Raw genomic sequence first — 16,564 nt, 5'->3', positions numbered from 1 at the left:
AGGGTCACCCCCTTATGGGTACTGAGTAGGACTGGAAACAGACTCACTCCTGGCATAGGGTCACCCCCTTATGGGTACTGAGTAGGACTGGAAACCAGAGGCAACCAGGCCTCTAGTTGTTTCTTAGGTTAGGAAAATCAGGGATGTGGCACAGAGGACCTGCTTTCTAATTTACAGAGGGCCCTCACATAGCAGGCCAGTCAGGTCACCAGCAGGAAGGGAAGTAGGGGTCTTGAAAGACAGGAGGCATGGTTCCAGCTGAAGATAAGGCAGCAGGGCTGCTCAGGGTTTACATCTCTGCCTCCTGGGGTTCCTCCCTCTCAGGGCACACTGAAAAAGCTGCCTTTGGCATCATTTGGCCTTGGATTGTCTCCTCAGAAGACAGGATGTATGGAGGAGAGGCTAGTGTGATGAGGAGTTCTGAGAATACAGACTGCTGATCTTCTGTGGGTGGACTCAACTTTCCCCATGGAGACCCCTCCAAAATCTTGGTGCTCCTGGAATCCAACAACCTGCTTCCTGCCTAACAGATGCTAGAGAGCAAAGTGGAAGAGCACTGAGCCTTCCCCTCAGTCCCAGCAACCCATTTCTACCCAGAGCGGATGAGGGAAAACTTAAGATCCTCTCCCCAGCTCTTCCATACGGAGCAATCATTGTCTCTATTTCTGATGAAAAGCTATAAGTTGGAAATTTTACTGGAAAGGGTAATGGAATGGGAGAAAACAAAAGAATTGGGAGGGGGCAGGAAAAAGGAGAGATCCTGTCTTTTTTCTTACCCCCCCCCACTTCCCTCCATCGAGGAGATTTACAACCTTGGTGTTGGGGGGAGGTGAGCATAAGGAAGACAGATCTGCAGTTTTGCCCTCTGAGTGTCTGGGTACTTAGCTTTAACTCCCCCATTAGCATCAATCCCCATCTTGCTGCCCATCCGTCTTCTGACATCAGCTCCTTCCTCTCTGCAGGCCAGGTTTTCTGACCCTAAGTGGCTCTTAAAGGGCCAGTCTAGACCCTTCTCCTCTTTCCCCCATCTCACTGCGGGAAGGCGGGGGTATATATATGCTGTGGCCATTCTTGCTGAGGCCAGTGTCACCCAGGTCATGGGTGGGGACAGGGTGACTTCCCCAGTTCTCTGTAGATCCCCCTTATGTCATGGCCCCTATCCTTTGTCTGCTACCTCCCCACGCCTAGAGCCAAGACGCTGCTGGCCAGGGGTTGAGAACTGGAGAAAGCATGTGGATCCTTAGGCAGATCCCCCACCCCACCCCACCCCTGCCCATTTCCTGGAGGCCCAGGGCGAGGAGTGTTTTTAATTCTCAGCTAGCAATGGGGGTGGATAGGTTGGGGACGGAGGCTCCTAGGAGATGCATTGGGCGCCACATTCCTAGCCTTCTTTCCCAAGGATCCAGGATGTGGGCTCGGTGGGAGACTTCAAATCCCTTTTCTGTGAGGGAGATGTCTACCCCGAGAAACCTGCTTGCTAGCGCCTCTCCCCCATTCATTCCTCGGCAACTGAGTTTAGAGGTTAAGTAACGGCAGATTTCTCCCTGTCTTCTGCAGAAAGGCTGTAATTGCCCACCAGGGCTTTCAAGAACGACAGTATGCTCACAAAGTTCCTCCCTGATCTGCCTTCCATCCTATAAGTTGCAAAACTCAGCAGGCATCGGCGGGGGCTCTCAAGGGCCGAACCATTCTAACTCTTTTGCAGGTATCGAAAGCCCACCACCCACAGCCCCGGAGCTCCCTCTGGCTTGAGATTAGAGGGAGCCGCTGATGGGGTTCTTGGTAAAGTGACCGTGTCCGAAATAGGAGCCCCCATCGTACCCCAGCGGTCCCTTATTTATCACCCTCCAAACCTCACTCCCAACGAAGCATAAATATTCCTAATTCCTGAAGGCCGAGTCTAAACTCGTAAATCTAGGAGGTGGGTGGGAGGGGTCCCGCGCAACAAACGCGACAGAGCTCCCAGGGCTGCTCGCCGCCGACCTCGGGCCCGCCGGTCTCCAGCGGCTCTCGTACCTCGCCGAGCGGCTTCCGAAGCGGCGCGGCGGGCACGCGCGGCGGGCACGCGAGGACGCGGGGGAGGGGCGCGCGGCCTCGCTCCCAGGCACGCCCCACCCCCCTCGGCGCCCACCAAGCTGTAAATCAGGGCCGAGGCCGCTGGGCCAATGGCAACGCGACTCGTAAATCGACCTGTCAAGAACAGCCAATGAGAGGTGGCGATAAATCAAGAGCTGTCAGCGCTCGGCCAATGAGAGTCTCCGGGCTGACCATAAATCTGCCTGCGAAAGACAGCGAAGGAAAGCGAGTGTGTGCGCGCGAGCGAGAGCAGGCGGGCGGGGCCGTGAAGGAGGCGCGTCCGAGAGACGCCCAGATGGAGAGGGACAAAGAGAGGCTTCGCGCGGGAGGTTGACAGAAGTGGGGGGGGGGGGATCCAGGCACTGACTTCTCATCCGAAGAGTGCCCCAAGAGAAAACCCTCAGGAAAGCCTTGTTTTCTGTTCTCTTTCTCCTAACCCAGCCTTTATTGAAATTAGGAAGGGAGGATATGATCGCGGAGGGCCCCCCAAGGGTAAAACAGCTGCTAGTTTCCTTGCTAAATTTCAGTCCTTTGGTCTTCAGACTCTGAGCCCTCTAAATCTTTCCCTCCCCCAGCCCCCAGCAATCGAAGATTAGGAAGTCACTCTGAAGTCTAAGAGCAGTCTCTGTGGTAGCTCTCTTCTACTTTGAGGAAGCTTTTGAATTGAATTGAAAAGTGAACCCTTTTACAAGCCTCAGAGTTGTCAATCTTCAGGATCTTGGTTGTTGTTTTGTTTTTTTCAAGACAGAGTTTCTCTGTAGCTTTGAAGCCTGTCCTGGAACTAGCCCTTGTAGACCAAACCTTCAGAATCTGGAAGGGCTGAGCAGGAAGAACTTTTAGAGTTTGCCTGGTCCCGGAACAAGGCAGCTAGCTGTTCTGTAGTGGTTAGTCCTTAATGCTGGCAACAGCTCTGGTTACACTTTGCCCTCAAACCACAGTTTATCACTTACTAGCCCTTTGACTTTGAACAAATTAACCTGTTGATGTTTGTTTTCCCCTTTGTAAGAAAGTATAATAGATCTCGTCATGGGAATTTCATGCGTCCATGAAATATCTTTGCATGGTTTAGCGCTACACAGAGAGTACCCCTACTCTCAGTTTCCCACAGATCATGAAACCCGAAGCCTAGAGTGACCCAAGGTCTCAAGTTCATGAAGCTGCCACTCAGGTCCTTGGCCAGGTCTCAGCTCCACAATCTCAGGCATCTGTCTGCACCCTGTCTCAGTAGACTGTGGAGAACATCTAGAAACACAGGCTCTGGATTAGTCCCTCCCGGGGCGGGGGTTATCTTTCTATTCTTATTTCAATACTTAAAATTTTTCTTGTCTCAAAACACATTTAGAGATAGAAAGGGCGGTGTGGAGGGTCATCTTGTCAACCCAACCCACATTCCATTCCCAGCGCTCTCCTGGTGCTCACCCAGAACCTTACCCTGTCCCACCTTAGAGAAGGATGAAGACTCTAGGAGTTGAGCATAGTGACTGACACGTGAGTTTGAAGTCAGCCTGTGAGTTCCAGGACAGCCAGAAAAACCCTGTCTTGAAAAACAAAACAGCCGGGCGGTGGTGGCGCACGCCTTTAATCCCAGCACTTGGGAGGCAGAGGCAGGCGGATCTCTGTGAATTTGAGGCCAGCCTGGTCTACAAAGGGAGTTCCAGGACAGGCTCCAAAACCACATAGAAACCCTGCCTCAAAAAAACCAACAAAACAAAACAAAAACCAAAAAAATCCTCATTCTTCATTTTCCTTGCCAAGTTTGGTGGTGGTGGTGGTGGTGGTGGTGGTGGTGGTGGTGGTGGTGGTGGTGGTGGTGGTGGTGGTGTAGATGCAAACCCTGTTCCTCCACCCTTAGTCAGTGATCTTGCTGGCACTTTCAATACTCAACCGGAAGTCAGAAAGGAAGCACAGGACTCCAGCACCATCTGGTGGATTGTGTTTCCAGGCGGCTTACAGAATGGAAGATGCTTGGGGAAGATGTGCCCTCAAGCCGTTTCTGCAGCCTTTCTTCAGCGTGGACAGGAAGATCAGAGAAAGAGAGCCTCCCTTGTACATCTGCCAGCCACTAAGCTCAGTTCCATTTTCCCAGAGCACAGTCTCCACCTTGACTGTCTCCTTGCTTCGGACACAATGAACACAATTCATTGCAGGGATGTAACCTGTAGTGTTTGAATAAACCTCCTGGCCTGGGTGGGTATCAGGGCAGTTTTATTAAGGAAAGAAACGCACACCTATAATTGCGCTGTGTTTAATGCAGGATTGTCTCGAGTTTGAGGACTTGGGTTACATAGCAAGACTGCTCAAAGGGGGGAAAGGGAAAGAAAGCTAAATCTCTCCAAGTCCCATACATGTGCTGCAAGCTGGAACCCTGTCAGTCACAGACTGTGTCTATACCTGGATAGCTCTTTCTACATTGCTCTAGCACAGGTCACCCCAAAGCCTTAACTACTACGTTTCAGTTCTGATCCCGACTTAGATCTTTTTTCCCACATAAACATTCCTGGGCGTTAAAAGCATGCAATGTGCAGCTAGAGCGGTGGGCTGGGAAGTGAGGGCTACTATACAAACATGGGGACCTGGGTTTGGATCTCTAGCACACTTGTAAAAGCTGGGCATGGATATGCATGTCTGCAATCCCATGGAGTACAGACCTAAACAGAGAACTCTCAACAGAGGAATCTAAAATGGCTCAAAGACACTTAAGAAAATGTTCAACATCCTTAGTCATCAGAGAAATGGAAATCAAAACAACTCTGAGATTTCATCTTACACCTATAAGAATGGCTAAGATCAAAAACACTGATGACAACTTATGCTGGAGAGGTTGTGGGGAAAAGGGAACACTCCGGCATTGCTGGTGGGAGTACAAGCTGGTACAGGCCCTTTGGATGTCAGTGTGGCGATTTCTCAGAAAATTAGGAAACAACCTTCCTCAAGACCCAGTAATACCACTTTTGGGTATAGATCCAAAGGATGCTCAATCGTGCCACAAAGACATGTGCTCAACTATGTTCATAGCAGCTTTGTTTGTCATAGCCAGAACCTGGAAACAACCTAAATGTCCCTTGACCGAAGAATGGATAAGAAAAATGTGGTATATTTACACAATGGATTACTACACAGTAGAAAAAAATAGTGATATCTTGAATTTTGCAGGCAAATGGATGGAGCTAGAAAACATCATATTGAGTGAGGTAACCCAGACATAGAAAGACAATTATCATATGTACTCACTCACAGGTGGTTTTTAAACATAAAGCAAAGAAAGCCAGCCTACAAACCACAATCCCAGAGAACTTAGACAACAATGCGGACACTAAGAGAGACTTACATAGATCTAATCTACATGGGAAGTAGAAAGTAGAAAAAGACAAGATCTTCTGAGTAAATTGGGAGCATGGGGACCTTGGGGGAGGGTTGAAGTGGGGAGGGGAGAGACAGGGAGGGGAGCAGAGAAAAATGCAGAGCTCAATAACTATTAATTAAAAAATAAAAAACTAAGTTGGGCGGTGGTGGCACACGCCTGTAATCCCAGCACTCAGGAGGCAGGTGCAGGCCTACCTCTGTGAGTTCAAGGTCAGCCTGGTCTACAGAGCTAGTGCCAGGACAGGCTCCAAAGCTACAGAGAAACTTTGCCTTGAAAAAAAAAGGTGAAGGTGGCTGGAGAGATGGCTCAGAGGAATAGAGCACTGGCTGCTCTTCCAGAGGTCTTGAGTTCAATTCCCAGCAACCACATGGTGGCTCACAACCATCTGTAATGAGATCTGGTGTCCTCTTCTGTACTGCAGGATACATGAAGGAAGAAACCTATATACATAATAAATAAAAATCTTTAAAAAAAAGGTGGGGGGCTGGAGAGATGGCCCAGTGGTTAAGAGCACGGGCTGCTCTTCCAGGGGTTGTGAGTTCAATTCCCAGCAACCACATGGTGGCTCACAACCATCTGTGAGTTCGAGGCCAGTCTGGTCTACAAGAGCTAGTTCCAGGAAGGACAGGAACCAAAAAGCTACAGAGAAACCCTGTCTCAAAAAAAAAAAAAAAAAAAAAAGGTGGAAAGAGACCAGGAAAGACACCACACGCACACACGCATGCACACACAAACACACAAACATGTGAAGAGTGGGGAAGCGTGATGCATTTATTAATAATTGACCTTGGGTGACGCAGGACTGACACATTGATTCCTGGATGGAAAGGGGTGTGCCCAAACACCAATGAGGTTGTCTGTAAAAATGTCCAAGGATCAAAGGGCTCCTATCCTGCGGACCACGCTCGATGCTGGGCTGGCCTGATGAATGAACTACCAGCTCTAACGGAACCGACGGAAACTCTGTGGCCCGCGTTTCAGGATGAAGCCATATGCGTGGCGGAACTGGCGGTTCATGGCTGCGTAGAGTACCGGGTTGATGCAGCTGTTGAGCCAGGTGAGGTTGGCAGCCACCATGTGCACTAACCGCGGAGCGCGGCCCCTGGCGTCCAAAATGTTGACCAGCAAGAAGGGGATGTAGCTGAGGACGAAGCAGAGGAACACCGCGAAGCACATGCGTGTCACCTTTCCGAATTCCGATGGGGCATCCGGGGCTCTGCGCTCTCCTGCAGTTTCCCGGACCCTATGATGAGCTTCAGGAAGGCCTCTCTCTACAATATGCTGGGTTGCCTTTCTGGTGCCCTGTTCCCCTGCTTCTGACGGGTCACCTTCCAAGGTCTGCGTGGTCGAAGCACTGACTGACACAGATGAAATCCCCTCACTGGGTCCTTTTGAGGCAAGCCCGCTGTCTAGCTCCTGGAAGTGGCCAGGCATGACCTCATCTGTCCCAGCCACCTGGTGAGAGCGGATGCTGGCCCGCTGCAGCCTATAGTGGTCTAGCGCTCGAGCAGCACGCTTGACTTGGCGGTGGATGAGGCAGTAGAAGACGCCCACACTGCTGAGCCCAAGCACAAAGAAGATGCCCATGAGGATGGTGGTGTAAGGCCGGCCTCGCACGCGGTCAAAGCTGCAGGTGCAGACCAGTGGCACCAGGACAAATACATGCCAGAGTGGGGCAAAGCTTGCCACCCCCACAATCCAGCTGCCTACCAACGCTAGCACGATCCCCCTGGCGCTGAAAACTTGGGGAAAGAGCTTAGGGTGGGCGATAAGGAGGTAGCGTCCTAGAGCAATGAGACAGAGGGTGAGAATGGAGACAGAATTGGAAGTAAAGAGGAGGAGCCCGAATATTCTGCAGAAGATGTTGCCAGTGCGCCAATGGAGGTGGAGGTATGTGTCTACGGAGAAAGGCTGCAGGAGCGCACAGTAGAGGAGATCAGCCAGGGTGAGGTTGGCAATGAGTAGGTTGAAGCGGGTTCGGAGCTTAGGACGAATGGCCAATGCCAGCAGGGTGAGCACATTGCCCACGGTGCCTGTGACAGCCACTACCACGCCCCAGATAACAGCAAAGTAACGATAGCCCAACACGGACTGGTGGTAACAGGAGAAGTTGGTATCCGAGGCGTTCCACATGGTAGAGGCTGAAGGGAGACGAGGGGAGACGGAATGAGAACTTGGTGTTTGTCTTGCCTCGAATGAACAGCTTTGTCTCTCACACCCGTTCTGCTCCTAGAATTCACTAGAATTCACGGTTCTGGAAAGCCTTTCCCATGCCACCTCAGCTCAAAGTTCCCAGCTCTCTTCTTAGGCTCTCTCTGACCTTTCTTTCACATTCTAAGACTTCTTTCCTAAATTCTTATCAACTGTCTCTTTTGGACACCTGTTAATTCTCTGTTTCTCTCAACCCCAGACCCCTCCAGGATGTGTGGAATTCTTCCCATAACCCTGGCATCCTCTGCCCATAATTCCTTCTCCCTTCCTGAAGACCAATCAGGAGTCCCTTGTCCTCTGCTCCTCCTTCTGCACAAGTGAGCATTCATCTTTCTTTTTGTTCTTTGATTGTATTGTTATATAGCTCAGACTGCCTCAACTCACAGTGGTTCTCTGGCCTCAGGTCTGTACCAGTATTCTCCTGACCTCAAATGTTCTGATTGTAATACCTGGGAAATGAGAGAACTAAGTAAGAGAGACTGTAACACACACACACACACACACACACACACACACACACACACACACTACATGCTCACCTGAGATTCCTGATGTTCACACTCGTCTTCAGTAAACAGAGTCCAGCTCACTTAACGTGCAGGCCTTCCTTGGGGCAGTCAGACCTCCAGTCTTAATGGGAAGTAGCCAGGCTTCCAACTGGACATATAATGCTTCTACCATGTTAGACCGAAAGAGTAAGAAACTCCCTAATTACCCAACCTTATCCACTTCCTCCCCCACCTCCAGCCAGTCCTAGTAATTTTATCTTGGCTACTAAAGTTCGAGCTTCTCTGTTGAAATCCCCTGCAACTTACTCCAGAGTTATTTCATTCTTCCCTTTGTGCTTCCGGAACCCAAATGATGTTTCCTTCCGCTCTGTGTGGCAGGACCTCTAAAAGGTCATTGCTGAGAACTGTTGATCAGGGAGACAATGTCAGATCCTCCAGACCACTTCTGTTTTTGTTTGAGACAGGGTCTGACTCATTATCCCAGTCTGCCCTAGAACTCATAGAAATGCCCCTGCTTCAGCCACTTGAGCACTGTGAGTATAGGCATGAGCTACCACACCTGACTGGACCACTTCTCTAGAGGTCAGAAGCCAAGAGCATGTTCTAGAAGCAATGGTAGAAACACTGAGTTTAAAACCCAGAGAGCTTAGGTTTGTTTGCAATAGCACGTCCTTTCTTCTCTTCATGGTCTGGAGATGGTTTACATCAGCACATCTGAGAAGTGGAGTCAGATAAAAAGATGTGGGTTTAGGACTGGAAAGGGGGCTCAGCCCATAAAGCCGGGCCATGGCCTGAGTTGTGTTCCAGGACCTATACGACAGAAATAGAGAATCAACTCCTGCAAATCGTTCTCCAACTTCTGTACAAGTTCTGTGGGGTGTGTGCATCTACAAACACACACACACACATAAATTATGTAGCCTGGCTGGCCCGGAGCTCACCATATAGATCAGGCTGACTTGGAACTCACAGATATCCACTTGCCTCTGCCTCCCAAGTGCTGGAATTAAAGGTGGGAACAGGAGCTGGTGGTGCAGGCTAACAATCACTGTTTCTCAAGAGGATCTCAAGACATGCCAGAGTTACACAGTGAGTTCTAGGCCAGTCTTGGTAATTTTAGTGAATGAGAATTTTTTTTTGTTTTTTTTTAAAATATTTATTTATTTATTATGTATACAATATTCTGTGTGTATGCCTGAAGGCCAGAAGAGGGCGCCAGACCCCTTTACAGATGGTTGTGAGCCACCATGTGGTTGCTGGGAATTGAACTCAGGACCTTTGGAAGAGCAGGCAATGCTCTTAACCACTAAGCCATCTCTCCAGCCCAGTGAATGAGAATTTATCTCCAAATAAAAAGTAAATTTAGAGGGCTAGAGAGATGGCACAGTGATTAAGAGCACTGGTTGATCTTCCAGAGGTCCTGAGTTCAATCCCCAGCAAGCATATGGTGACTCACAACGATCTATAATGAGATCTGGTATTCTTTTCTGGCAGGCAGGTAGAATACTGTATACATAATAAATAAATCTTTAAAGAAATAAAGTAAGTTTCCTTTTTTTTTTATTTTTTGAGACAGGGTTTCTCTGTACCTTGGGAGCCTGTCCTGGAACTAGCTCTTGTAGACAAGGCTGGCCTCTAACTCATAGAGATTCGCCTGCCTCTGCCTCCTGAGTGCTGGGATTAAAGGCGTGCGCCACCATCACCTGGCTTCCTTGATACTTAAAAAAAAAAAAAAAGCAAATTTGACCAGTTGTTGTTGGTACAAATCTTTAATCCCAGCACTTGGGAGGCATAGGCAAATGGATCTCAGTGAGTTTGAGGCCAGGCTGATCTACAAACTGAGTTCTGGGTCAGCCAGAGATGTTACATAGAGAAACCCTGCTCAAACAAACAAACAAAAACCTTACCACCACCACCAGAACATAAACTAATCAATTAATTAAATTTGGCTGATATAAGTACAGCATTTGCCCAGAATGTACAAGGTCCCAGGTTCAAGTCCCAGAGCTGTTTAATCCAAGTACATACCTGTAATCTCAGCACTCAGGAAGTGGAGAGATCAGAAATTCAAGGTCATCCTCAGCTACAAAGTAATTCTGAGGCTAGCCCAGGCTACAAGAGACTGTCTGAAAATAAATAAATTAAGCCAGGTGATGGTGGCACACTCCTTTAATCCCAGCATTTGGGAGGCAGAAGCAGGTGGATCTCAGTGAGTTCCAGGTCAGCCAGGACTGTTACACAGAGAAATCTTGTCTTGAAAAAAAACAAACAAAAAATGTAAAAAATGAATTAATCAAGGCACAACACTCAGGAGGCAGAGGCAGGTGGATCTCTGCGCTCAAGGATAGCCTGGTCTATGTAATGAGTTTCAGGACAGCCAGGTCTACATAGAGAAACCCTGTCTCATAAAGCCATACCAAAACAAAATAAAACCATAGATGCTTAAGTAGAACCAGGTTGTTCATGCCTGCTTGCAATCCCAGGTCTAATGAGTTAGAAGCAGTAGGCTTCCTGGCATTTTGAGGTCAGGAAGGGAACAGAGACTTTGTTTCAAACACAAATGATGACTTCTGTTTTGTGTTGTTTGCTGGGGCTCTTAATCAATGAGACTGGAGAGCTAGGGTGTGGCTCAACTACGATACCTAGGGTTCAGGTCCTAGCACCAAAACGAAAGGTAAGGAACATGGAAGGAGGACCAGGCTTAGGGAGAGGAGTGGATGATAGATTCCATTTTGAAACACCAAGTTTGGGGCATATCAGTTTCCCAGCCTCTCCAGCTCATCTCTCTGATCCCTCCCTGTCAGCCTCCTCACACCGGGCCCAGCTACTATTTTCCGCCCATTTAATTTTTTTCATTTGTAAAGTCTGTTTATTTATTCTGTGTGTGTATGGCAGGCGAGTGAGGAACCTGCATGCCACAGTGTAGATGGATCACTTGGGGGAGCATCAAGAACTAAAGTCCTTAGAGTTGTAACAAGTTCCCTTACTGAGTGCCTCCTTCCTCCATTCCTTCCTCTAAAGGGCCACCTTTGCCTTCTTCCTTCACAACCTTTCATGTCTGTTTCTAACAGAATTATTTACGTGTATGGGTGTTTTGTCTGCATGTATGTCTGTGCACTGTGTGCATGCCTGGTGCCCTGGGAGGCCAGAAGAGGGTTTCAGGTACTTAATTGCCATGTGGGTGCTGGACATTGAACACAGATTCTCTGAAAGAGAAGCAAGTGCTTTTAACCACTGAGTCATTTCTGTAGCCCCGGTCTCTTCTGCCTTTTTTGAGTTGCAAAGTAGAAAAACCTATTTGATGTACTGGGGCCCTACTTCAGTTGATAAACCCAGGGGCCTATTCCTATTTGATGTACTGGGGCCCTACTTCAGTTGATAAACCCAGGGGGCCTATTCCTGTCTCCTTCCTCTTTCAACCACATCCTACCCTCCCTCCTGTCTTCTGCAAGACTGGGAAGTGGGGAGAGAAGTGAGAAATCCGGGGCCCAGTGCAGACTCTGGGTTTGAGTTTGGCTTTTGTTTTGGTTTACTAGTCCACCACCCTCTAGAGCCGGAAGGCATGAGGGGATGGGGTGGAGAGGTGGGTCAGTTACAGTGTTTGGGCTGGATTCTGCGGTTGAAGAGGTACCCTCCAAGACACCAAGTGCCCCAAGACACAGGCCACTTGGGTCCTGACGAGAGAGTACGGTAGCAGATCTGTAGATGGCACAGCCTCAGCCTCGGTGGGCTTGGATACAGGAGGTAGAAACCTGGTAGAAAACTCAGGTTCAGCCGGGCGGTGGTGGCGCACGCCTGTAATCCCAGCACTCGGGAGGCAGAGGCAGGCGGATCTCTGTGAGTTCGAGACCAGCCTGGTCTACAAGAGATAGTTCCAGGACAGGCTCCAAAACCACAGAGAAACCCCGTCTCGAAAAACTAAAAAACAAAACAAAACAAAACAAAACTCAGGTTCATACAGGACAAAGATCCGGAGTCAGTATATGAGGCCCAACCCTGCTTCCTCTGTCTGTTTTGTTGGTGTGGGTTCCTAATATAGTCAGAAAAGCCTGGGTTCTTTCCTTAGTCTGGGTATAGACCCCGCTCCCTAGAATCGCGAGAAACACGAACAGAATGGAAGACTCTTTTTCTGCGTTCTTAGCGCCGCCTTGTGGAGTTATAGCGAATTCTCAACAGCCTCAGCTGCAGTCCCCGAGTGGAACTCGAAAGGATTTCCTCTGGCCAAGTTTACACTAACTAGGTTAGGACTGAGACTCCCAGTCTCTCTCTCTCTGTCTCTCTGTCTCTCTCTCTGTCTCTCTCTCTCTCCCCTCTCCCCCCCCACCCCCCGCTGGCTTTACACAACCACTTCCCAATCTCGTTTTCCCGTCCCCCTTTTAGGGTGTTGGGCTTTCTCACCCTAAGACACACCTTCCAAGCGATTTGCACCCAAAACAAGGACAGTCTGAGACCTGGGCGCAGAGGGCAAAACGAATCCAGACTTTATTTTCAAGAAGGAAAAGGGGAGGGTGGAGGTGGAGCGGGGTTGCTACATCGTCAAGCAGAAAGAGTCCATAGGGAGGGGAGGGCCAGTGGGGGCCGGTCCCCATCCCAGGTCGGCGCTGGAAGGGCTGACCACACAGAAACCACAGAAGGGACAGGTTGGGGGTCACGCCCCCGCCCGAGTTGTGCAGTGGAAGTGTCACGGGAGGTGGCAGCCATGAGGTCTCGGGATTGGGATCAGGGAGGCTACAGACGGCAAATCCTGCGGAAAGAGGTGGGGCGAGGCGGGGGCGAGGCTTCTATTGCTTTTTGCTCACAGTTTTGCGGAAGGCGAGGCGGGGGTGGGCTTGGACTGGACACCCCTTGCCCCCCTTGATACCCCTTGGGCGATGGGTGCTGGTGAAAAGAATGGAACCCGGACTGGGGAGTAAGAAGGTGAGGGGAAGGGTCTACGAGGGCATCTCCTTGGTCCCACCCAAGTGCCTGAGACGCCTCCAAGTGCTTGCTGCCCCTGCTATGGGCCCGACTGGACCTGGGATGGGGCATGGTGCGGGGCGGGCACAGTGAGGTTGCAGGCGGTAAAACCAAAGTGCTTATGAGGGACCCAGGATCCCGCCTGCTCCCCTCCCCCTGCGGAGGAAGCGCTTTAGTTGGGGTGGGGGCCGGAGTCCCAGAGTCCGCTTATTGCCAAGAAAATCCATGTTATCCCCCCGGGCCCGACCATGGCTTGTGAACCCCGTTTTGTGCTAGGTTTGGAGGGGAAGGGTTGGATGAACATGGCTTTTGGGAGGGGGTGTCTCCGAGGGGGCTCGGGGGTGAGACGGACCCCCTCTTTTCTAGGGGAGAGGGAAGGACAGGGGGCGGGGTTCCCTGAGATCTGGGGTGTTCCCCCCCTTCTTAAGCCCCCCTCCCCCGCTACCCCTCCCCTTTCCTGGAACCCCGTACCTCGGGGTGGGGGGAAGGACAGACCATTCAGGGAGCGCCAGGAGGAGGGGCGGGCTGGGAGCCCGAAGGCCTGGGTCCCGGCTGGAGGTGGGGGAATACAACGGGAGGGGTTCAGGGTTGAGGTCAGTAAGGGGAGAAGAGGATGGGTCCGTGCGCAGTTCGGATGGGTCCCGGGGCCGGATGGAGTAGAGGATGAGTGATCGGTGGTCCCTGCAGAAGAGGTGCGGCTGGAGCTGGGCGCAGGGACAGCGGGGAGCCTGCTGCAGCGGCCATCACCGCAGCCACCGCCAGGGGGCTGGGGAGCAGGCCACCGGCCAGGGACTTCGGCAGCTCCTTGGAGAAAGTCAGCGTGCCCTGCAGCAGGCAGAGAGGGAGACAGAGGTCGGGTCAGTGGTCCGGCAAGCCCAACCTCTGCTGGCTTGCCCAGGTCCCTTTCCAACTCTCATGGGTCCCCCAACTCCCCAGCATCCAGGCCTCACCGCCAGCTCCGCAGCGCCCCTAGGCTTCTTGTGACGGCTCAGTAGAGGGTTGGGCTTCCCGGCCACGCCGTCTCGGTGCCTCCTGCTGGAGATGTGCTGCGATGCAGTGGGTAGTGGGGCTATGAGCTTTTAGCCAAGAGTAACCCCCACAGGCAGGGCCACAGCTAAGGCCATATTTCCTTCTGAGTGGCCCTTACCCAAGCTCCCTTCCCTTTAGTGGGTCAAATTCTTCAGACATCCTGGGATGGGTGTAGGACTCACTTGTTTCAGCTGGACCTCCGAATTGACCTTGACGTTGCAAATCTCACAGTGGAAGGTTCGGTCCTGGGAAGGAGCCTCTGGTTCCCCAGGAGTGGGAGGCCCCAGCCGAGGGTAAGCTTTGATGGGCCCCAGTCCACTTCGGGCCTCCAAAATTGTCTTGTGCTTAGTACCTGGTCCACAGCGGCAGGAGACAGGGCAGATGTAAATTTCTCCGCGTCTACCAGGCCTCTACTGCCCACCTTCCCAGTCATAATGTGTGAATGCATGGGGCAAGTGTGGGGTTTATTTGGAGCCCTTTGGGCCCCTCCCAAGCACAAGGGGGTCTGGGAGAAGGTAAAGGTGAATGAGGAAGCAAGAGACTAAGCAATAGGGGAGACGGCGGGAAAGGAGACAGGCTGTAGGTCTTAGAGGACCCAGACACTAGAAGGCAGGGAAGTGGAGGTAGGGTGGGCTGTGGACAGGAGATGGCTGGAGGTCTTAGAGGACCCTTACCTTTGTTATGTGCCTCAAGCTGGGAGAGGGAGTTCACAGCCACCTTGCACAGTGCACAGTAGAGCAGACGCTTAGCCTTCTCCTCCTCTTCCTTGCTACCCCCAGGCAGGGAAGCTGGGGCTGGAGTTCCCCCTTCAGCCTTGGTTACACCCTGTCCAGACTCTGGAACACTGGGAGGGGATGGGGAGCCAGGCTGTTTCTCTGGGGATCCTGGAGCTGGACCCAGGCCATTCTCCATGGAAACTGTTGGGGAAGAAACATGGGGTTATCCCAAATGGCTCTTCATGTGCAGATCCACCCCCATTTCCTCAAGGGTAAGGGCCCAGAAGTCAGTCCCCACCCTGTTACAACATGCATGTCCTCATGCCCTGAGCCCCAGCCAAATTCCACTCAGCTGCCACTGGCTGGGTTGTGATCGCAATGCCTGGCTAACCCCCCCCCCCCCCCCGGCTACCTTTAGTTACCCTAAAGTTTTCCCAGCCAGGGGCAAGTACAGAGACTGACGATTCATCCCAGTATGGCCTGCTGGCCAGCCTGGGATTCCTGTCAGGGCAACCCCTTCCCAAGCCCCTCTCCAACACTCAAGGAGAACACCAAGGAGCAACAGGAAGGTGCAGAACTAGGAGGAGGGAAAGCCAGGAGACAGATGTAAGCAGAGCAGGGGGAAACAGAAACAAGACCCGAAGCGGGAAGAAGCAGGGATCCAGGCTGCTCTATAATTCATGGCTGATCAGAGATGCGCAGCCCGGGCCTCTGCACTTCAGGGGAAACTCTAGCACTCCCGCTCCTGCTCCAACAGTGATCCATTTTCCGGGTCATGGGGAGGCTGTGGTGAGAGTAAGAGAAGGTGGAAGAAGTCCGAACCCTGTAGGTGTGTGCTTGTCCATCCTGTGACCCATCCTTTGTGTCTCCTGCTCATTCAGCTCCTGTGTTCATTCCAAACCAGACAATAATCCTTATCCCAAACTGGACAGGACATCATGGTTTATGAAAGCAGTATGCATACAATGTCTACCCATGTCCTCGGGGAGGGTGCCGGGACTCAGTGAGGTGATGTGTAAAGCATCTACAACAGCAGCAGTCAGGAAGTATTGGCTGTCGCTGTCACCAGCTCTTTCCATCCTTATCCCTATTTTATAAAGGTGTTAATACACTAACCCAAGATGATCAGACTCAGAAGCAGCCAGAGCACAGCTAGAAATTAGGCCTGCTCCCTACATCTTTAAATGATAGAGGGTGTGCGCGCGCGTGTGACGTGCATGTGTGCGCGTGCATATATATGCGTGGTTACAGTGGAGACCTGGATCCCAAGCTGGTGATATAGAGGCCTGTTTCTCATTATTTTTAGGGTGGGGCAACAAGGACAGGCCAGAATAAGAGGAAATGAGGACAAGGGGAATGTTAGGTCTTTCTGGAGTTGGCTGTAACTGATATCTGTGGTAATCCCAGGGTGGGGTGGCTGATATCTCTCTGTCCCTGATTTCCTCTGTCCCAGTTCTTTGGAAATATGGTTGTCCAGCCATGAGGGGGAAAGAAATGAGGAAATGCTTCTGGTAAAGTTGAAAAAGACCTTAAAGATTTTCAAGTTTTTCTTTCTTAACTTGGCTCCAAGAAGTCCACACACATCCATCCAAAATCATTTAGGGAGTCTCGGAGCACACGGCCTCAGTCTCCAGGTAGGCTCTGATGTCCCTATTCGGAGCACACGGCCTCAGTCTCCAGGTAGGCTCTGATGTCCCTATTCG

The 16,564-nt window shown here is 51.2% G+C and overlaps 2 protein-coding genes across 4 annotated transcripts in view; both read right to left on the bottom strand.

The window, feature by feature from the left end:
• Positions 1–6,216: 6,216 nt before the first annotated feature.
• Gpr84 (G protein-coupled receptor 84) lies at positions 6,217–8,268 on the bottom strand. The gene is made up of 2 exons (XM_005353782.2): positions 8,191–8,268; positions 6,217–7,581 (listed from the first exon to the last, which is right to left on the bottom strand). Exon 2 carries the CDS (start codon positions 7,571–7,573, stop codon positions 6,383–6,385), a length of 1,191 nt encoding a protein of 396 aa, XP_005353839.1. The 5' UTR covers positions 7,574–7,581; positions 8,191–8,268; the 3' UTR covers positions 6,217–6,382.
• A 4,349-nt stretch (positions 8,269–12,617) lies between these two features.
• The window catches only part of Znf385a (zinc finger protein 385A), a 27,412-nt gene continuing 23,465 nt past the window's right edge, over positions 12,618–16,564 (bottom strand). For all 3 annotated transcript variants that reach the window (XM_005353779.3, XM_013348705.2, XM_026782499.1), the window contains 4 exons: positions 14,820–15,062; positions 14,328–14,497; positions 14,067–14,162; positions 12,618–13,941 (listed from right to left, as the gene is read on the bottom strand). In XM_005353779.3, the coding sequence (XP_005353836.1) occupies positions 13,711–13,941; positions 14,067–14,162; positions 14,328–14,497; positions 14,820–15,062 (740 nt within the window). In that variant the 3' untranslated portion in view covers positions 12,618–13,710. The remainder of the gene's footprint in view (positions 13,942–14,066; positions 14,163–14,327; positions 14,498–14,819; positions 15,063–16,564) is intronic.

The sequence above is a fragment of the Microtus ochrogaster genome, chromosome 15 (genome assembly GCF_000317375.1).
Source record: "Microtus ochrogaster isolate Prairie Vole_2 chromosome 15, MicOch1.0, whole genome shotgun sequence".
Classification (NCBI taxonomy): Eukaryota; Metazoa; Chordata; class Mammalia; order Rodentia; family Cricetidae; genus Microtus; species Microtus ochrogaster.
This window is presented reverse-complemented; position numbering and strand designations above follow the sequence as displayed.